This window comes from Poecilia formosa, unplaced genomic scaffold, assembly GCF_000485575.1.
Source record: "Poecilia formosa unplaced genomic scaffold, Poecilia_formosa-5.1.2 Scaffold226, whole genome shotgun sequence".
NCBI classification, from domain to species: Eukaryota; Metazoa; Chordata; class Actinopteri; order Cyprinodontiformes; family Poeciliidae; genus Poecilia; species Poecilia formosa.
In genome coordinates, this window is record NW_006800165.1 from 462362 (window position 1) to 479824 (window position 17463).

Consider the following 17463-nt stretch of genomic DNA (forward strand, 5'->3'; position numbering starts at 1 on the left):
TATCGATTAATGAGCAGATATGTACAAAGGTAACTTAACGTTTGTTATATAAAGTGATAGCCTGTGGCAGGAAAGATTTCCTGTATCTGTCCCTGCGACAATGGAGCTGAAGCAGTCTGTGTGAGAAAGTATATTTCTCACATATATATATAACTTTTCTAGTCATTCCTACCCACTCAAAGAACTTCACATTTGAGTCAAGTTCCCCAAATTGCACTCTCAAACACACACACGCGCGCACATGCACACACACACACACACCCACACACACAATCATTCACAAATATGCAGAAAATGCACAGAGGTAGGAAACCTGGATTTAAGTGCTTTGCCATGCGGCACTTTGGCATGTAACAAGTGGAAGCAGGAATCGATCCCACAAACCTCTGGTTAAAGGACGGCTACTCTACCCGCTGAGCCATAGTCATACCTAAAATCCAGAGATTTATGTCGGAGAAAACAATGAAGACGACTTAAAAGATGACCTGAGTCACAGGGTTCCTTAAACTCCTCAACATAAGCTGAATTTTTCTAAGCCATTTTTTATTTTATTTTTTTTGGCTCAAGTTAACGTTTTATGCAAATCTAGTCATAAAAACCCCTTTCTGCATTTGCATTAAAGAGCATTTCTCCGAAAATCAACGTTTAGTTATTCCAGTAATAAATCAAAAAGTACAAGAACCAACGAGTGAGCCAGCAAAGGAAAAGAAGAGAGAGAGGGAGAAACCCCTTTTTCTAATGGGGATGGAAATGTCAAGAGGCACGTTTCTAAACGCTCTCACTGAACAGAGATTGGACTTTCTCCACTGATAAGGCTCTAATGCACATCTCTGTAAAGTCGAGGCAAGTCCAAAGATAAAGTACAAACGGCTTGATTTTTCCCAGTGTTAAAAAAAAAGAAGAAAAGAAACCTTTTATGTTGGAAAACAATACGGAGAAAAAGCAAGGGAACGAGGTTTTCGGCATAATTCAAGTTGCCTTAACTAGGCCACTGACTCTCAAAGCAATCCTCCATCACCATTACATAACGCAGTTACCGACATTTGCTGAGGGGAGGAAGTTATTGGGTTACCATGGGCTTTCCTCCTTTACGCCATGTGATGCTCGACGTGGAAATCAATCAGAGAGAAACTCCTCCCGAGTTACCCCTCTGGCCCGCATACAGATTAAATAGGGAAATAAACCTCAGCGAGGCCTGAGGATATATTATCAATAACCCAGGTGACAAGTGAACATGTTTGAGCTTAAGTTTAACAGAAAATGATAGCGTGCTTTGATAGTCACACCGAACACCTTACCGAGATAAGACTGCAGGCAGTGGAGTGGGGGGAAAAAAAGACAAACCCCAACCGTTGCCTTTCAGTGTTGAAACAGTGGCAGGGGCCATGTGCTGTGTGCGGTGGATTTTGTTCATCAAAGCCGTACAATCAAAAAGAAAAAGAAAGCACACGGCAGGGCTGATCCTCTTCCAGTTGGGGAGGGGGGAGAGTGAAGCTCTAATTGCTGTCAGGCGGCAGCCGCGGGAAGATATTCATATATTCATATAAGATTACCTCATCCAAATGATCACCTACGTCTAATGGTTTCTGTAGGACTCCACGTTCCGAGTGGCTTAAAGGAATCCGGGAGAGGTTTTTTGGGGGGTGTGAGAGGTTCAGAGATCAGAGAGGGCGAAGTGCTAACATGCGACACAGGTCGGTTTATTATTTGATCAAGGTGGCACTGAAACTGTTCGGTCGCGGGTTCTCTGTAATCTTAGTGTGGAGTGTCGTGTAATTATCTTCACACAGAGGCGCAGGGAGGTGACTAAGAAGTGCTGATAGGACGCTCCTAACAGAAGTGTTGTGTAAGATGTGTTGGGGAGCTGGCTGGAACAGAAAGATTGGAATATTTCAGATATTATAGTCCATTTGATTATACATTATACATAGAGTTATGTGTAAATAATCATGTTCTAATGGTTACACAATGAGGATTTTGGAAAGACATTAAAGGGGCAGTATCATGCGTTTTCCAGTAGCATTGTGCCAAATTGTAGCATAATCAAGTAACTATGTTACCTCCAGTTGTTATAAAAAAGCTACATATCAACGGGGCAGGGATGAACAGCAAATATACGAGCTTGATTGACAGCGCTAAGACCCTTCTCCTGGCTCTGATTGGTTGTTTCATACTGTAAGTGGTGCATTTCTGCAGTCGGACCACAGGGAGGAGGCAGAATAGCTGGAATTTTTTTACAGACTCTGTTTCATTTTATACTGTCACAACATAGTGACAGTTTTAGCAATTAAAAAAAAAAAATATTGTTTATAAAAGCCAAATACTGCAGCTTTAATGTGCTTTTACACAAGAACTAAATAAAACTCGCTAAAAAACATTTTTAAAATTTTAGACTTTGCTTCTACTTATTCCTTTTGCCCTCGACTAAAAAGTAACATTTGGATTCTTAGAGCTGTGAAAGCAAACATTTTTAAAATTAAATGTAACATACATTTAACAGCTAAACCAATAAAGGGATGTAAAAATAAGAAAAATAATCTCTAGAACCCCTAACCAGAAAAACTTGTAAAAACATTATTTAAAAAAAAAAGACCATCAGCTTCAACTTTTCCTAGATATTTCACTCGTCGCGTCGACTCAATTTAAAATCATTCCTGGCCCACAAACAGAAATCATGTTTCATTGTTTGCAACTCAATATGGGATCATTGTTGTTAACCTTTTCCTTTCAAACTCAGCCTTCACATTCTCCACTGGGTGCAGGTCAGGAGCCCCTGCAGGCCAGTCCAGTTCACAGCAGCAAATGGGTGACAATAAGCAGGAACATTCCTACTGTTTTATGCTTCATCATTTTCAAAACCCTGTCGGCTCTCACAAACAATCCATTTACACTTGAACATAATTTTCTCTGAAACTGTCTGCTGTGTTGCGGGGCGTTTAGTGGAAGCCAGTATTCTTCAGTGGTTATTAATCCCCACATAAACACAAACTGATATTGTGCTTAGCAACTTTTATTGTCAGCGCAGTGCAGAATTATGTCATCCTGCGACATCTTGGAGCCTGGTACTGAATACATCCTGGAGAGAAATCAACACACAATGTGCATAAACATAGGCCTGTCACGATAACGAATATTGTTGGACAATAAATTGTCCCAGAAGTTATTGTGATGAACAATAAAATTATTTCAAGATCATTTTCATTTAATCAGTAAAATAGTTTTTGATTGAAAAATGTTAATTATTTTAATTAAAGTTGATTAACAACTTAAAATTCATCACAATATTTGATATTGATTAATAACTAAAATAAGCATTAGTTTCAGCCCTTTTACCGCTCTTAGTGTGTGATTAGTCAATAATATTTGTGGTTGATTATTAATATGGACTAATCATTTGAATAAAATAATATACTAGAAACCAGATTTGCAAAAATTAGATTCAAATAAAATTTGACACCAGCAGAAAGAAGAGTGGTAGGAAACAAAGATGTAGCTGAAGTTAGACTGAAGAATGAAACGGCATCTTTTGTTCTTACTTAACTAAAGTACTTGATTTTTAACAGTGTTGCTTTTCTAACTAATCAGGACGTGAGGAAAAAGTTCTGCTCAAACACACACACACACACACACACACACACACACACACACACACACACACACACGGAACACATTCCAGGACTTGTTTGTTAATGCAGAATAATGAAATAGATTGGTATATGAAAAAACATAAAGGTATGCAAACAGCAGGGGGAAATCCAGAAACTCAAAACAAAGCCCACTAATCAGCATTCAGCCGCACTGTCAGTGAATAACGCTGTGAAAATCTACCAGCAGGCTGTGATGGGCATGACAAACATCCTGCACCTGCACTGGAGATGTTTTCCTCACAACTAACAACTCATTACAGTTACACAAAGCCGACAAAGGGACGTGGTTTCAACCACTGGATTCAGTTTGCTTTTAATAGATGTGCTTAATGCACAGATTTAGTCTCATGTTGCCACTGATGCTAACTCTTAACTAGCATAACGAATATATCTAAATGCTCCACATGAGGTAAGTATGATAACCGCTGCACAAAAGATGCATGTTGCACAAATCTGTCTGTAGGGACAGCTGTCATAATAACTGTATTATATTAAAATGAGTTAAATTCAACCTGAAATAAACAAACTGAGCTAATATGAAGGCAGACGAACTGTCCTGTCAAACTACAGTGCTGTAGTTTCACTTCATTTTTGTCACAAATGTTTCAGATCAAACAAATTTCAAAAGTAATGTAATAAAATCCAATACTGAAAGTAATTATTTCATTTATGAAGATAAAAAGCTTATGAGCGAAATTATTGTCCACTGTTAGATCATGAATGAAGCATGATCTGCAACATTATTTTTGGAAATCTGATTACTGCAACACTAAAACAAACGAAACAACGAAAACAGAAATAAGTAAAATTTGTTGTAATTAATGGGGAAATACTATAACTGGAACTATATTGTACATTTATAAAACTAACTAAAACATACTGAAATTTTAGGTGTGATATCCTTTGTTTTCGTGTCTGTGAATCTGTTTATTAGCTGTTCAAACTGATGTGAAATTGATTTTTATTTTCACACAAGCAGTTTACGACAAACTACACAACTCCATGCTCCCCTCAGACTGCAAAATGGTGAGAAATGGGAGAAAACACCAGAGTCAGTGCAATAATATTTGAATTAATTTTTTAAAAATGTTATCCTCTGTTGAGCAATCATTATCTAATAATCACAATGCAGTATTTTGACCTTTTTGAATTCTTTCCTAAAAATTAACAAAGCATGAAAAAACTAAAACTGTTACAAGAACTAATAAAAACTAAACTGAAACCAAACAATATTTAACTAATAATGACTATTAAAAACCAGCAAACACATTAAAAACAAACTAAAACTTACTGAATTAGACAAACAAAAAGTCACAACAAAACAAAAGTAAACTATGACAAAAAACGCAAAACTGTTAGAACGCTGTTGCAGAATTTACTTATGAAATGTTTTTATCAGTCCAGCTTTGACAACATGAAGTTGCTAAAAGATCTGAAAAAGTAAGAAATGTTCCCAATCTGAAGATATACAAGGAAAGATGAGAAACAAAGTCACCGACATCTATCAGTCTGGAAATGTTTCCAGGCTCTGGGACCTGAGTGAACCAGTAGGATCCGACACAGAGGTGAACCTCCTCAGGAGTGACCCGCTGGCCAGAACTGCTGATGACTCATCCAGGAGGTCACTAAAGGTCACACAACAGCCAAAGCACTGCAGGCCTCTGAGTTTAATTCTGTTTTGGGATTAATAAAATAGTTTTTCTAATTGAATCGAGAAGAAAAGAACTGACTCAGTTGTGGTCAGTGTTCATCATTCAAATATTAAAAAAAGAAAAAAGAAAAGGAAAAGACTTGGCAAAAAGATCTCAATCGTCTCCTGGGCCTTTAAGAGAAAAATTTGTGGAATGAAGAGAAAAAGTTGAACTTCTTGGAGGCTGTGTGTCCTGTAACTCAGCGTTTCAGAAAAAGAACACCAAACATGGTGGTGGCAGAGTGATGATATGGGCTGCTTTGCCTCGTTAGCACCTGGACGATGGGTTGTATTCGATGGAGCCATGGAAAGTGTTTTCTGTGCTGAAGGAGAATGTCCTGTCATCAGTTCATAAATTTAAGTTCAAGAGCTAGGCATCTGAAGTTCTGCTAAAAAAAAAAAAAAGAAAGAAAAAAAACTAACTAAAGGTTTTGGATTAACCTGGTCACAGATTTGAATGTGGATTTCAACAGAGCATCAGTGTCTGAACTCTGAACTAGAATCATTTAGGGAAGTGGATGCCCCGCCCCCATCGGGCCTGAATTCTTTTTTTTATATGACAGAAAATAATGACATGTAATCAGTGTTTAGATGACAAGTGTGTTATCCCTATTATTATCTGTCTTTAACTAAAATGAAGCTCTAATTTCTATCTTTGTTTTTCTTTTTTTCAAAATATTTTCAGCTGCTTTGTTCTACAGGGAGCCGATTCATTCAACACTAGATATAGATATATTTTCAACAGAGAGCTCATTTGGTCAGTCACAGGTTTTCTCCATCTCCCTCCAGGTTGGACGATTAGATTTTGCAAAACCGATTTGTTCCACAGAAAAACACTCCGCCCCCTCATTTGAATTAAAAATACCCTGAAATAAAAACGAAGGTAAATCCAAAGTCTACGAAATATGGAACAAAACTTTACAAAGTGTCACAAAATAAAACACTATTATGAGATAAACAGTGAAATAAATACATAAATAAAAAAATATCTTTTAGATTTATTTTTTAATTTTATGGGCTCACTTATTTGTTAGATGGAAAATGTATTATTTATCTATAAACAAAAGTATTTATTTATATATATGAAACAGCTTTCCATATTATTTAGCCTTTAAAAAAAAAAGGCTCAATTACAGCACAGTAAAAATAAATTTATACTAAATCAACAAACATTTTTTGCTTTACAAACCGCTTTACTCCAGGTGGTTACCTCGACCTGAAAGGCTTTCCATGTTCTGTTTTCAGTATGTTAATTATATTCAATTTTCTGTAGAAATAACCATCAGATCCTATAAAACTAACTGACCGACATGCCAACATGTCAGCAACAACATTAATTAATAGCTAAAGATCTGAGTTGTTTAAAAATCACAGAAGTGAGCCTTTGATCTTGACTGCTTCCATGGTAGCCATTAGCATTAACATCTAATGCCCAACTAGTCTGGGTTTATATTACGTGAAGATGCCAAGAGAGTCAGCTAAGACAGTAACTTCTGCCATTTTGATAAAACTCTGTTTTTAGGTGCCGTCCCCTCTCCTCTGCAGCACTGACCTGGCCCAGGGCTGATCTGGTTGTCATAGAGGTGGATGTCTTCGCCGCAGGCGATCGGTAGGTCCTGTCCCTCCTCTCGGCACTCGCTGTCCTCCTCTTGCTCCGCCTCCCGCTGCTCTGGGGACACAACAGCAAAAGTGTTGTGGTTACCAAACTCATGCACATCATTATTCTCTATTAACTTTCTAAGTTAATATTTAATAAAGATCATATACAATTATGGTCTTGAGAAAAACCCTAATTACAAAGACATTAGAGGAAAACTTTACTACTAAAGTTTTTAGAGAGAACTTTCAAGATTTTTGTAGGGTCTGTGTCCACCAGAGCCGGCCCATCTCATAAATGAACTAAGCTGATGCTAAGGACATTAAAACTAACAACTGACAGGACAATTATCACTTTTAGAAAAGTCTTCCTCAAAGTCCACGGTCCAACTGGACCAAAGTAAAACTCAAAAGTACAGGAATCTGTCAAATCAGGCAACAACAAAAGAAGCATGTCATAATGTAGAATATGGTCATTTGAGCATACGATCGATACAACAAATGTAAAATCTGAGGTTATCCCACAATCTAGGACTTTGTGCACATGTAACCGAGTCTTTATAAAAACTAATATCTTCGCCACATCATTTCAAATAATATTGTACACACGGGATCAGTGTTAGAAAAGTGTTCATCCACACAAACCATCTGATTTACATCACCGAGAGTTGCTTTAAACATGCCAGAGCCATAGGGGGCAGTGTAGGCAAAAGCTAAAACAATCAGACTGCTTCTAAGCAACGGCAACTTCCTGTTTGGCTTTTGTTAGTTTTTTTTTTTAGGGTTGGTTTATATTTTAACCAGAGCCTTTTCGAGGTTAAAAAATGTATTTGCTTTGTAAAACTTGGGAGTTTTAGAAAATAAAATTTAGAAAAATCAGAACAAAATTTGAATAGAACTGTGGAATTGTTCCACACTGTGAATTTGTCATCTTTATCTCATCTTCATTTGTTGTACTTTAGGTTCAGCTTTCCTGTTTTGGATTCAAGAAATGAAGGTCATTTGCTGAAGTGTGAAGTCTCTGTGGTTCAAGTCAAAATTTCTCATAGAACTAAAACGCTTGCTGACATTTTAACCATCTCAAAGAAAATGACATTTGCGTTGCATATGAGTTGTCAACAAAATGAATGAATATTTGTTTATGATACAGAATTGGTCCAGACCTCAAAACAACCAGGATTTCATACTTGAACACTCTTGTCTACATCCTGAGATTTCCAGCCATGTCCCCAGAAGCAGGAAGACACCAGATGTACAAAACACAGCATAACAGAAAGAGGAAGGTTGAACTCATTACTTTGTGCTTTTAGCTGTCATGTATGTACAATGTTGTCATGGATGTGTGTCCAAACTCTGCAGCAGGAGTTGAAGCTCCATTTAAACTAGAGGTTCTACAAGTTTCATCAACACAAATAAGAACTTTTAAAGGCAAATTATGAATGAAATTTAAGACCTATATTGCGAGAGAAATGTACAAAAGAAAGTCGCAAATAAAAAATTTGTACGATCTGGCAACAGAAGTGAAGCAATTTATTGCCAGCTGGATGAACATTGTTCAACCAGCTGGCAATACATTTGACACTCACCCATGATGGATGTAAAAAACTAGCTAGCCACCCTAAATAAGGGTAAGAAAAGTGTAAAGCTAGCTATTTTTTTACATCTACAGAGTAAAGCTACCCTAACTAGCTAAGTAACTGTTTTGTTTTTTTTTTACATCCATAATGGGTAAGTGTAACATTTATATATCTGGTTGGCTAGATGTCTCTGCATAGAATATATGAGATTAAATAGTTCTGCCACAACAAAATTAAGACTTGTGGTTCATTTATTTGAAGTCAGCTTAAATAAGAACTTAATTTTAGATGCATGAATTTAAGAAGTACTGGAATAAATGTACTTTTTCTCACTAAAGCAAGGACAAGGACATTTCTTTTAATCTGCCCTTTTCTCTCTGAGGAAGATGTTTAGAAAAGTTTCCTGGCAACAAGTCAATGATTGTTTGGTGTTCAGGTCTGAGCTGTGGGAATCTGCAGAGTACTTTGGAGGTGTGGATGGCTTTTTTCTTCTGTGTGGTAAATATTTGAGTATCTTCTGGTGTTGAATCCTGATATAGTGGAGCTGTTGTCAGTTGGTTGCTATGGCAACAAGTCTGTGCGTCGCATAGCCGATACACATAGTGTGGAAAAGCATCATCTGTGATGAGGACATGTGAGTACACAAAGAGCCTCACTTGTCTTGTAAAAAAAAGCTGAAAGAATAAAAAAAAAAAAAAAGAATATGAGTGTTTTTGAGTTGCTTTTCATTTTTCACTGGCTTTAATCTGGGTGTGCTGCACTAAATTAATAATACTCTCACCTCCAGGTTCTTTTTCTGTTGTCCAGCATTGTGCATACACAAAATTTCTGGATGTAGAACAAAAATATAACATGTCTATAAGCTCCATCTGGATGTCTGTAGCTGCTCTCTTCATGTCAAAACCAAATGGTTTACAGTGCCAGGCAATTTTTTTATTTATTTTTTTTGCACTTCAAAGTAAGTGAAGCTTTTTTTTTTTTTTTTTTTGCACTTCAAAGTAAGTGAAGCACTGTGTGAACTCACTGTGCTGTGTACTCAGCTTATCAGCAAAAGGTGTTAACTTGGTTTGCCATTGTTTGGCATGAAGTAGGTGTTGTGGTGCATTGTGGGATATGTAGTTTAATTGGTAAGGAAAGACCTAACAAGGCACTTTACTTGTAAAGCACATTTCAGGACTATGGTGATTCAAACTGCTTGAATGTAAAACAGCAAACAAGCAAAACATTACATTGCAAAGTAAGCAAACTACAGTTTAATATTCCAGCTATTATGAGTCAAAGGAATCTCTAACCAAGCAGGTTTTTAGTTTTAAATGAACTTAGTGCTTCAGCATTATTGCAGCTTTCTGGATGTTTGTTCCAGATTAGAGAAGCATAAAAACTGAATCCTGCTTCTCATTGTTTGGTTCTGGTTCTGGGGATGTAGACTGGAACCAGAACACTTGAGAGGTCTGGAAGGTTGATACAACAACAGCAGGTCTTTAATGTATCGAGGTGTTAAGCCATTCAGTGATTTATAAACCAACAACAGTATTTTAAAGTCTGTTCTCTTAGTTGAAGGACTTTAGAACTGGGTGATATGCTCCATCTTCCTGGTTTTAGTCAGAACGCCAGAATCAGCAATCTGATTTTTTATTTTTATTTTTGGAAAACCTGTAAAGACACTGTTGCACTAATCAATGCAACAAAAGATAAACACAAAGATGAGTTTCTCAAGAATCCTGGAGATGTTCTTCAGGTGACAGAAGACTGACTTTGTAACTGCCTTTATGTGCCTCTGAAGGTTCAGATCAGAGTTCATCACTACACCCAGATCGCTGATTTTTAGCTGTAATAACTGAAGCTGTGCGTTGACTCGACTGATCCTCTTTTGGTCCAGACATAACTTCAGTTTGTTCAGTGCTTAAATGGGCTCATGGTCACCTGGTGACATCGTAATGTACATCTGTGTATGATCTGCGTCGCCATAGCAACTAATCTCATTACTTGTTATAATATGAGCTAGCGGGGGCATGTAGATATTAAATAAGTGAAGCCCAGGATGGAACCCTGGGAGTCATTAATATCACACCTATGGAATCATCTTAGAAAATAAAACAATGCGTCTCAGCCTGGACGAGGCCCAGAGGACTTGAGCTTGACAAAACAAATCCAGTTGGGAAATTGTGTCAGCACTTGAAAATTGATGTTCAGAGATGCTCTCCATACAGCCTGACTGAAAACGACAACAGAAAAAAAAAACATTTCCGTCTCCAGACGTGCAAAGCTGGAAAAACAGACTTACAGTTGTGATGACGGTGAGAAGCAAGTTCGACAAAATATTGACTCAGAAAGGCTGAATGCAGAAGCATGCCACACTTTTCAAATACTTGTTTGAAAAAAAAAAAAAAGAAAAATAATGTATTATTTTCCTTCCACTACACTGGCTTGTATTACTCTATTAGACTAAACCCCAAAAGATGCAGTTAGATCTGCATTTGTAATGTAACAAAATATATAAAAAAAATATGAGGTAGAAATCCTTTGGCGATGCACTTTACTCTTTATTTCCTTTAATGAAGCTGAGTTTTAAAGAAATAACAAATCGAGATGTAAAGCCGACGTTCTTTGAAATCAGCTCTCAGTGATCCAGTAAGGAAAAAAATGAAAAACTGTATTACAGAGATGCAGAAAAGAAATGTGAAAATGAAGCCAGCTTACAGAAAAAATTTGACTTTTTTGTGGTTAGATATGTCAGACAAAAAATAAAAAATAAAGGTTTTTTTTGGATGTCTAACGTTCAGGTATTTTGTCTGGTAGAGAAATTCAGAGGACTCGCCCTGCAGCTGTTTTGTGTGAGTCATCCCAATATCTCCTCGTGACACAGGAGAGCCTTAAATCAAATCCTACAGTAACTACCGGGTTCCCAAATATCAGCCGGCCATCGTCGTGATGTGACGGTAACAATCTCATACTTGTGCTCTTTATCTGCTGACCTCATCTGTGAGAAGGCACCAATTTCAGTGTATTTAGTTTGTCTTGCATCAGGGCGATCCCTCAGCGCTTGACATCAGCTGAACCTTGCCGTGTTGTTGCCTTGCCTGCTTCCCCCCTCCGAGCCTCAGACCCACTGGCTGACGCTCCGACTTTCAAATCACCTTGTGTGGGAGCAGCTACAGCTCACCAGCAGGAACCCTGGGTTTGTTTCAAAATATAATGGCGTCAATTCAGCAAGTTTGTTATTTACTCACACATTTTCTTACTTTAGGTAGGTAATTCTTTTAAATCTGGGTTTTGTCTTACAACCTTTTGGTCTGAACAGAATATTGAATCTGAACAAACTGCATGTGAGGCTAACTCTGCTAACATAAAGCGTGCAAATATGTGGAAGGAACGAGAGCCGAGGGCTTCGTTTTGTTTGATACGGTTCAAACGTTTGTGACGTTCCACGGCCGCCTTTGAGGTGAGCTCGGAGCGGTGACATTACGCAGACTCCCTCTCCGAAGCATCTTTGCATCATTAAAAAGTTTTAAACTTCTGCGATTTGCGTTCTGAGAACAGAATTAGCTCCATATGCCGGAGAGCAGCTGCTCACATATGGTGTTTGGTATATTTAGGCTGATATGTGTGCTCTAAAGCTAGATATTTATATAAGTTGTATGTCCTGGTGTGTATCGCCAGGACACACTCTTAACACTTTCAAAAGATGTGTGGTGTAAAGAGGAAGTAGCACGTATAGAACTGGTCAGATGCTTACACATATTGCATTTTCTGGCTTTACTGATATGAGGGGTTTGTTTTTCAATCAGTGTTTCCCCAAACATCATCCAAGGAATGTCCTGTCAAATATGTAGACATGCAATACAAGTATTTGTTTAATAACTGTTTAATGTATTTTGTTTTTATTAAAGGTCATTACCAATCTATTGTTCTACAGACTGCTGTTGTTAAAAGGAAGTAAGGGTGCACAGTTTGCACATATTTAAAAAGCCTGACTGATTTTGGCGTACACCGATTTGTTTCTATAGCAAAAAAGTTGCAAAGTTGGCAACAGTAGGCTGACTAGAGTGAAACGCAGCTTTCTCTCAGACCCTTGTGGTGGTAGAAAAGACTGGTGGATAAGTTTGGCTTCAACCAATTGTCGATCACCCGAAAGTAAAGATATTGGGAATGATCAATCTGCACAGCCCCACCAAAACATTTCCCCCAGCCCCAAGGCCAAGACCCCCGAGGAAACACTGCTCACGGTGGACGAATGAAGACATTTTAAATATACAAAATAAATAAAATAACAGAAAAAACAAATTAAATGAATTCTGAAGTCTCTGTAGAGAAAATTATCTTTCCGTGCCAACACATAAAAGGGATAGTTGAGACCAAAACACCAGACTGAAGACCAATTTTGGTAGAAAGAGAGAGAGAGAAAAAAAACAATAAATCGAGCAAATGAAAATTATTGCGTTTGTTTTAGTTTATCATGTGATTAATTGATTTATTGGTTATGGTGATGGGCCTAGTTTTCACACCTGATGGACTCTGTTTGACTGGGGGCCAACATTTATATTTCTTGTACAGTTTTGGCTTAATTACAGCTATGAGTGAGTTGTTCTTTCAGCAAATGGCATGTTTTACCGACTGTATAATCCAGTTAATGATTAATCAATTACTAAATTCGTTGACGATGACTTCAACAATCGATTCAACGCGATTAATCATTTCAGCGCTAATGGCGTTCATGCCAATGATGAGTTTATGTAAATCACAGAACCCGCTCTGCGGAGCAGGGCAGAACCTTACAGGTGGCCCACAGCAGAAACCTTTAACATGCCAACATGAGTCACCGTTTGGTCGTCGCACACGTTTGCTCACAATTGAGCTTCCAGACCAGCCTCTGCTAATGATCCCCCACGACGATGACGGCGGGTAATGCTTACATACCAACAATAATGTAATTGCATTCATATTTTTGATAAAAGGTTGCCTAATAAAGACAGCCATGCTCATCTGCAGCAGGGGGCCTTCTGCGACTCTGCTGAGTGAATCGCTGTATTACAGGATGGGGAATAATTGGCTGAGGGAGACAGGGAGATCCAATGCAAGTATATTCCATCTTGACTGCTATGGCTGCACATACTAATTGGGAGTCTCTCCTTGGCTTGAAGGTAATGAAACTGCTGTTATAACAGACTGAAAAGTTCATTATTTATATCCGAACACAGTGCAGCGTGAGAGCTGGGAGCGGTTTTTGTGTCTGCGCTGCAGTTTCAACGTCTTCTTTAAACGGGAAGATGCACATCTGTGGTAAAAATTGCCTTGGAAATGAATTTTATTGCAATAAATTGGAAAATTGGGATCCCATTCAAACTTTAGCTTAATAGAATAGAATATTATCATTGTAACAATGAAATTTGGGTGCAATTCTCCCAATTTTTTAAAAGTGAAAAACAATGTTTCACTAAAAAAAAAAGACCATTACGACTACATTTTTATCATATGTTTGCAATTATCTCTTGAAGAAAAAATCATCATTTCCGCCCCCTATTTTAATGTATTGTTTAGAATTTCTGTTTTTGATGCATCAGGCTCACCCATTTCTTGAAAGAAGTATCCATTCTTGGACATCCCAGATGGAGGCGCCTCTGCAAGAGCAGCACAGGAAAAGAAAGAGTGTTTATGGAGGGAAATCTGATCAACAATAAAAAAGACCCAGGATGCAACACCATTTGTTGTAATTATGTGGTAATTGTTAATATGGGAAATGGTTCTAAATACAAATAGGCATCATTATGCTGTCTTATGTGTGTGTGATTTGGCGCTGGTGTGTACTCAGAAACATTCTGTTTATTTGGAACAAAAACCTCCCACCTTTAAAAAAAAAAAAAAAAAATCAAATTTTGTTCATTTAGTCAGAACCGTGGAACAATCTGCTTTGTGGAGGACAGTAACAAACACACTGAGCAGAATCTGCCAGAGTTGGTTTCTTACTAAGACAAATGTCACCCAAATCAGACTTATTTTTTGGAGGGTTAAGTCTTTTTAGAATAAGTGTGAACACTCAGATACATCTGTGTTTTGTTTTTTTGTTTTGTTGAGTCACATTTGAGATTCTTCCCAAATATGACTTGTATCCATTCTTTTTGAATGTGATTCCAGCGGGAACAACCAAAGCGATTTTGATACGACTTTGATGTCACTTTCCTTCACAACTGCGGGCCAGCGGGAAGTGTAAGTAGTTAGCAAGATGGACGACAGCTGCGACAGTAATCTGCCCCCCCGTTGCCATCCAATATAACCCAACAGTCCCACTGTTTCTTTGCAGAGACCGTTCGCCTCAAACAAAGTGATAGAATGCCAGAATGCCCCTATTTTTATTTGTGGGATTCCTCCTCAGAGCCTGTTGACACATCATTAATCAGTCCCATCGGCATCATCATCAAAACGGTAACATTCTCCAGAAATTGCTTAAATATAAACGGATGGAATTTGATACAGTATGTAGAAATGTCTTAAATAAATGTTCCATTTGTTAAACCAGTTTTTTTCCACGTCACTCACATGATTTACATAGAATCTCTAGATTGTGTTTCTGAATTAAAAATAGTTCCTGAATCAAATCGTGACCCTAAAAATTGAATCGATGCACACCGACAGATTTGCATCTGTAATTACTGGATGAAGTTGAGAACATATCAATGAAGCAATACATTTGTTGATGAGCTTTTCTAGCCTCACCATTTCCTTTCACCTGTGATAGCAAAGAACACGCATTCATGTTTACAGTTCAACTTTGAGCTTGTATTGGAGCCTTGTGGCCCAGTCATGAAAACAAGCGGATGCGAAACAGAAAAAAAGGAATATCATTGAGGAAATAAATGTTTTTAATATGTGTAAGTTAAAAAGAAAAAAGTGAAAGTGTTATGCTGCAGTCCAGTTCGTGGTGAACACCGCCCATGAATCCATCAAATTAAACGTGCATGGAAGTAATTGCTGGACTCAACGCGTTATGAACAGCTATGAGTGATTTCATTCCCTCCTAGTTTAAGGTCACACTTTATCTTTGTAATATTGCAGCCACACTCTATAAAAATAAATAAATTAAAGTAATTGATTTGTATCTCAGTCCATTGTTCGGTGCATTGCAAATGTGAGCTAACATGTTGTGTGCTCCAAACGAGAGCAGTGAAGGAGAGTCAAACGCATCAATAGGTCTGTCGCAATAAATCAATTAATAGCACGATAAATTAAAACAAGCTCAATTTCTATTCCAGTGATTTATTTTTTTTATTTATTTATTTTTTTTATCATAAACTAGACAACTAAAGTCTTCAGTCTGGTGTTTTGGTCTCAACTACATCCTTTTTTTTTAATCCTACCCTTTTTTGTAGGACAATTTTGTTTACAGAGACTTCATAATTCATGTTGTCGTTTGGCTTGTTTTGTTTTATTTGTTTTGGATACTTAAAATGTCTTCCAGTTGTAGTGTTAAATGTTCATTAGAATGTAAAGCTTTTTATACGTCTTCAAAAGGAGAAGAATTGTAAATGTATGTTTGTATTTCACATAATCTAGTGTTACTGCACAGTAAAGCGAGGTGATGCATTTTAAATTTTATCCATTAATCTAATTTTCTGTTTTTGAAGATTTTAAGTTTTGGAAAATCTTGATTTCTTTTTCATCAGTGCACTTCTTGGGTTTCCACAGTGATGTTATACTACCATCCTGTTTGACAAGCATGTGGTACAGCTTCTATTTATTTTGACTTTGAAATCAGGCCAACTCAGATAAGGAATAATTGAAATAAAAAACAACTTTTACAGATATTTAAAAACTTTCAAAGACGAAAAATGAGACTTTACTCTTATGCCCAGTGCTACTGTACAATAATTCATATTACATTGTATTAAAAGTGAAGGTTTATGGATATTGCTTTAAGAAAATAAAGTGCAAATGCCCAAAGGTGAACCTTGTGCTGCATAGCAATGATTTTATCGACATTATAAAACAAAAACACTGCAGGGGGAAACTGGTCTAACCAAAACACTGCATCAGTGCTCCTCTAACCTGCTCTATCTTCAAATTCAAAACAAGAAGCAACAGATAAAAAAACAAAACAAATTCCTTTATGAAAAACAGTCAACAGAAATCCAAGGACGTCAATCTGTTGATATGAAAACCACAAAAGCAAAACATATACGACACACAAACACATTCTTTTCATCAGTAAAGGTCTCGACTCCAGGAAAATAGTCGGTGATAATCCACAGTGAGCTTTGCTTCCAGGCAAGCAATCATTTTTGCGAGTGTAGTGTGTTTTCAAAACGGTGTATATCTCAGTTTGGAATTAAACCTATAATCTGGCAGAGCCCTTGATTACAAATGCAGTGAAGTAATTTAGAGTACAACATTTTGGAGTGTTAGCTGTGGATGTGTGCAGCATGTGGATGGCACAAGTAGGCGAGGCGGACAGCGGGGGAAGCTTTGAAGGTTATTGAGACGTTGTGAGACGTTGTGAGCATGTTGAGGGCAGAGAAAGTGACGGGATGTTTCACTGTCTTTTCTTACATGGTACAGCAGTGTGTTTGATCAGATGTTGCCAACAAAACAGATGTTCCCTCTTCTGACCTCTGAGGTCTGAGCCATGCCAGGCAAAATTACATCCCTTCAATTTGATTTATTTGATTTGTATGGAGAAAAAAAAAACATGCAGCAAGATAGGCCGACTAATCGTTTAGGATTCAAATTAGGCAAAGATAACATTTGTAGCAGGAGAGAGTCAAATTGATTGCAGAAGTCATGCAAAAATCTTACGGCTGATATCACAGATTTAAACAGAAATTGTGTCCAAATTTGTTGCAATAAGGGGAACACTATTCATTCTTTCACTACTTTCAGTATTGGCGAGCTGTTTTAAGATGAAGTTAGACGACAACTACAGCAACGTTTTATCCTTTTAAGCTTTTCACCCATTTCTGTC

The 17463-nt window shown here is 37.4% G+C and overlaps 1 protein-coding gene across 4 annotated transcripts in view; it reads right to left on the reverse strand.

Moving 5' to 3' along the window:
- Positions 1-17463, reverse strand: part of slc4a11 (solute carrier family 4 member 11) — a 119793-nt gene that overhangs the window by 79846 nt on the left and 22484 nt on the right. For 3 of the 4 annotated variants that reach the window (XM_016679929.1, XM_016679931.1, XM_007568578.2), the window contains exons 2-3: positions 14078-14128; positions 6890-7006 (exon numbers count right to left, since the gene is read on the reverse strand). In XM_016679929.1, coding sequence (XP_016535415.1) covers positions 6890-7006; positions 14078-14128 — 168 coding nt within the window. The remainder of the gene's footprint in view (positions 1-6889; positions 7007-14077; positions 14129-17463) is intronic. The other variant, XM_016679930.1, reaches the window with a different exon arrangement.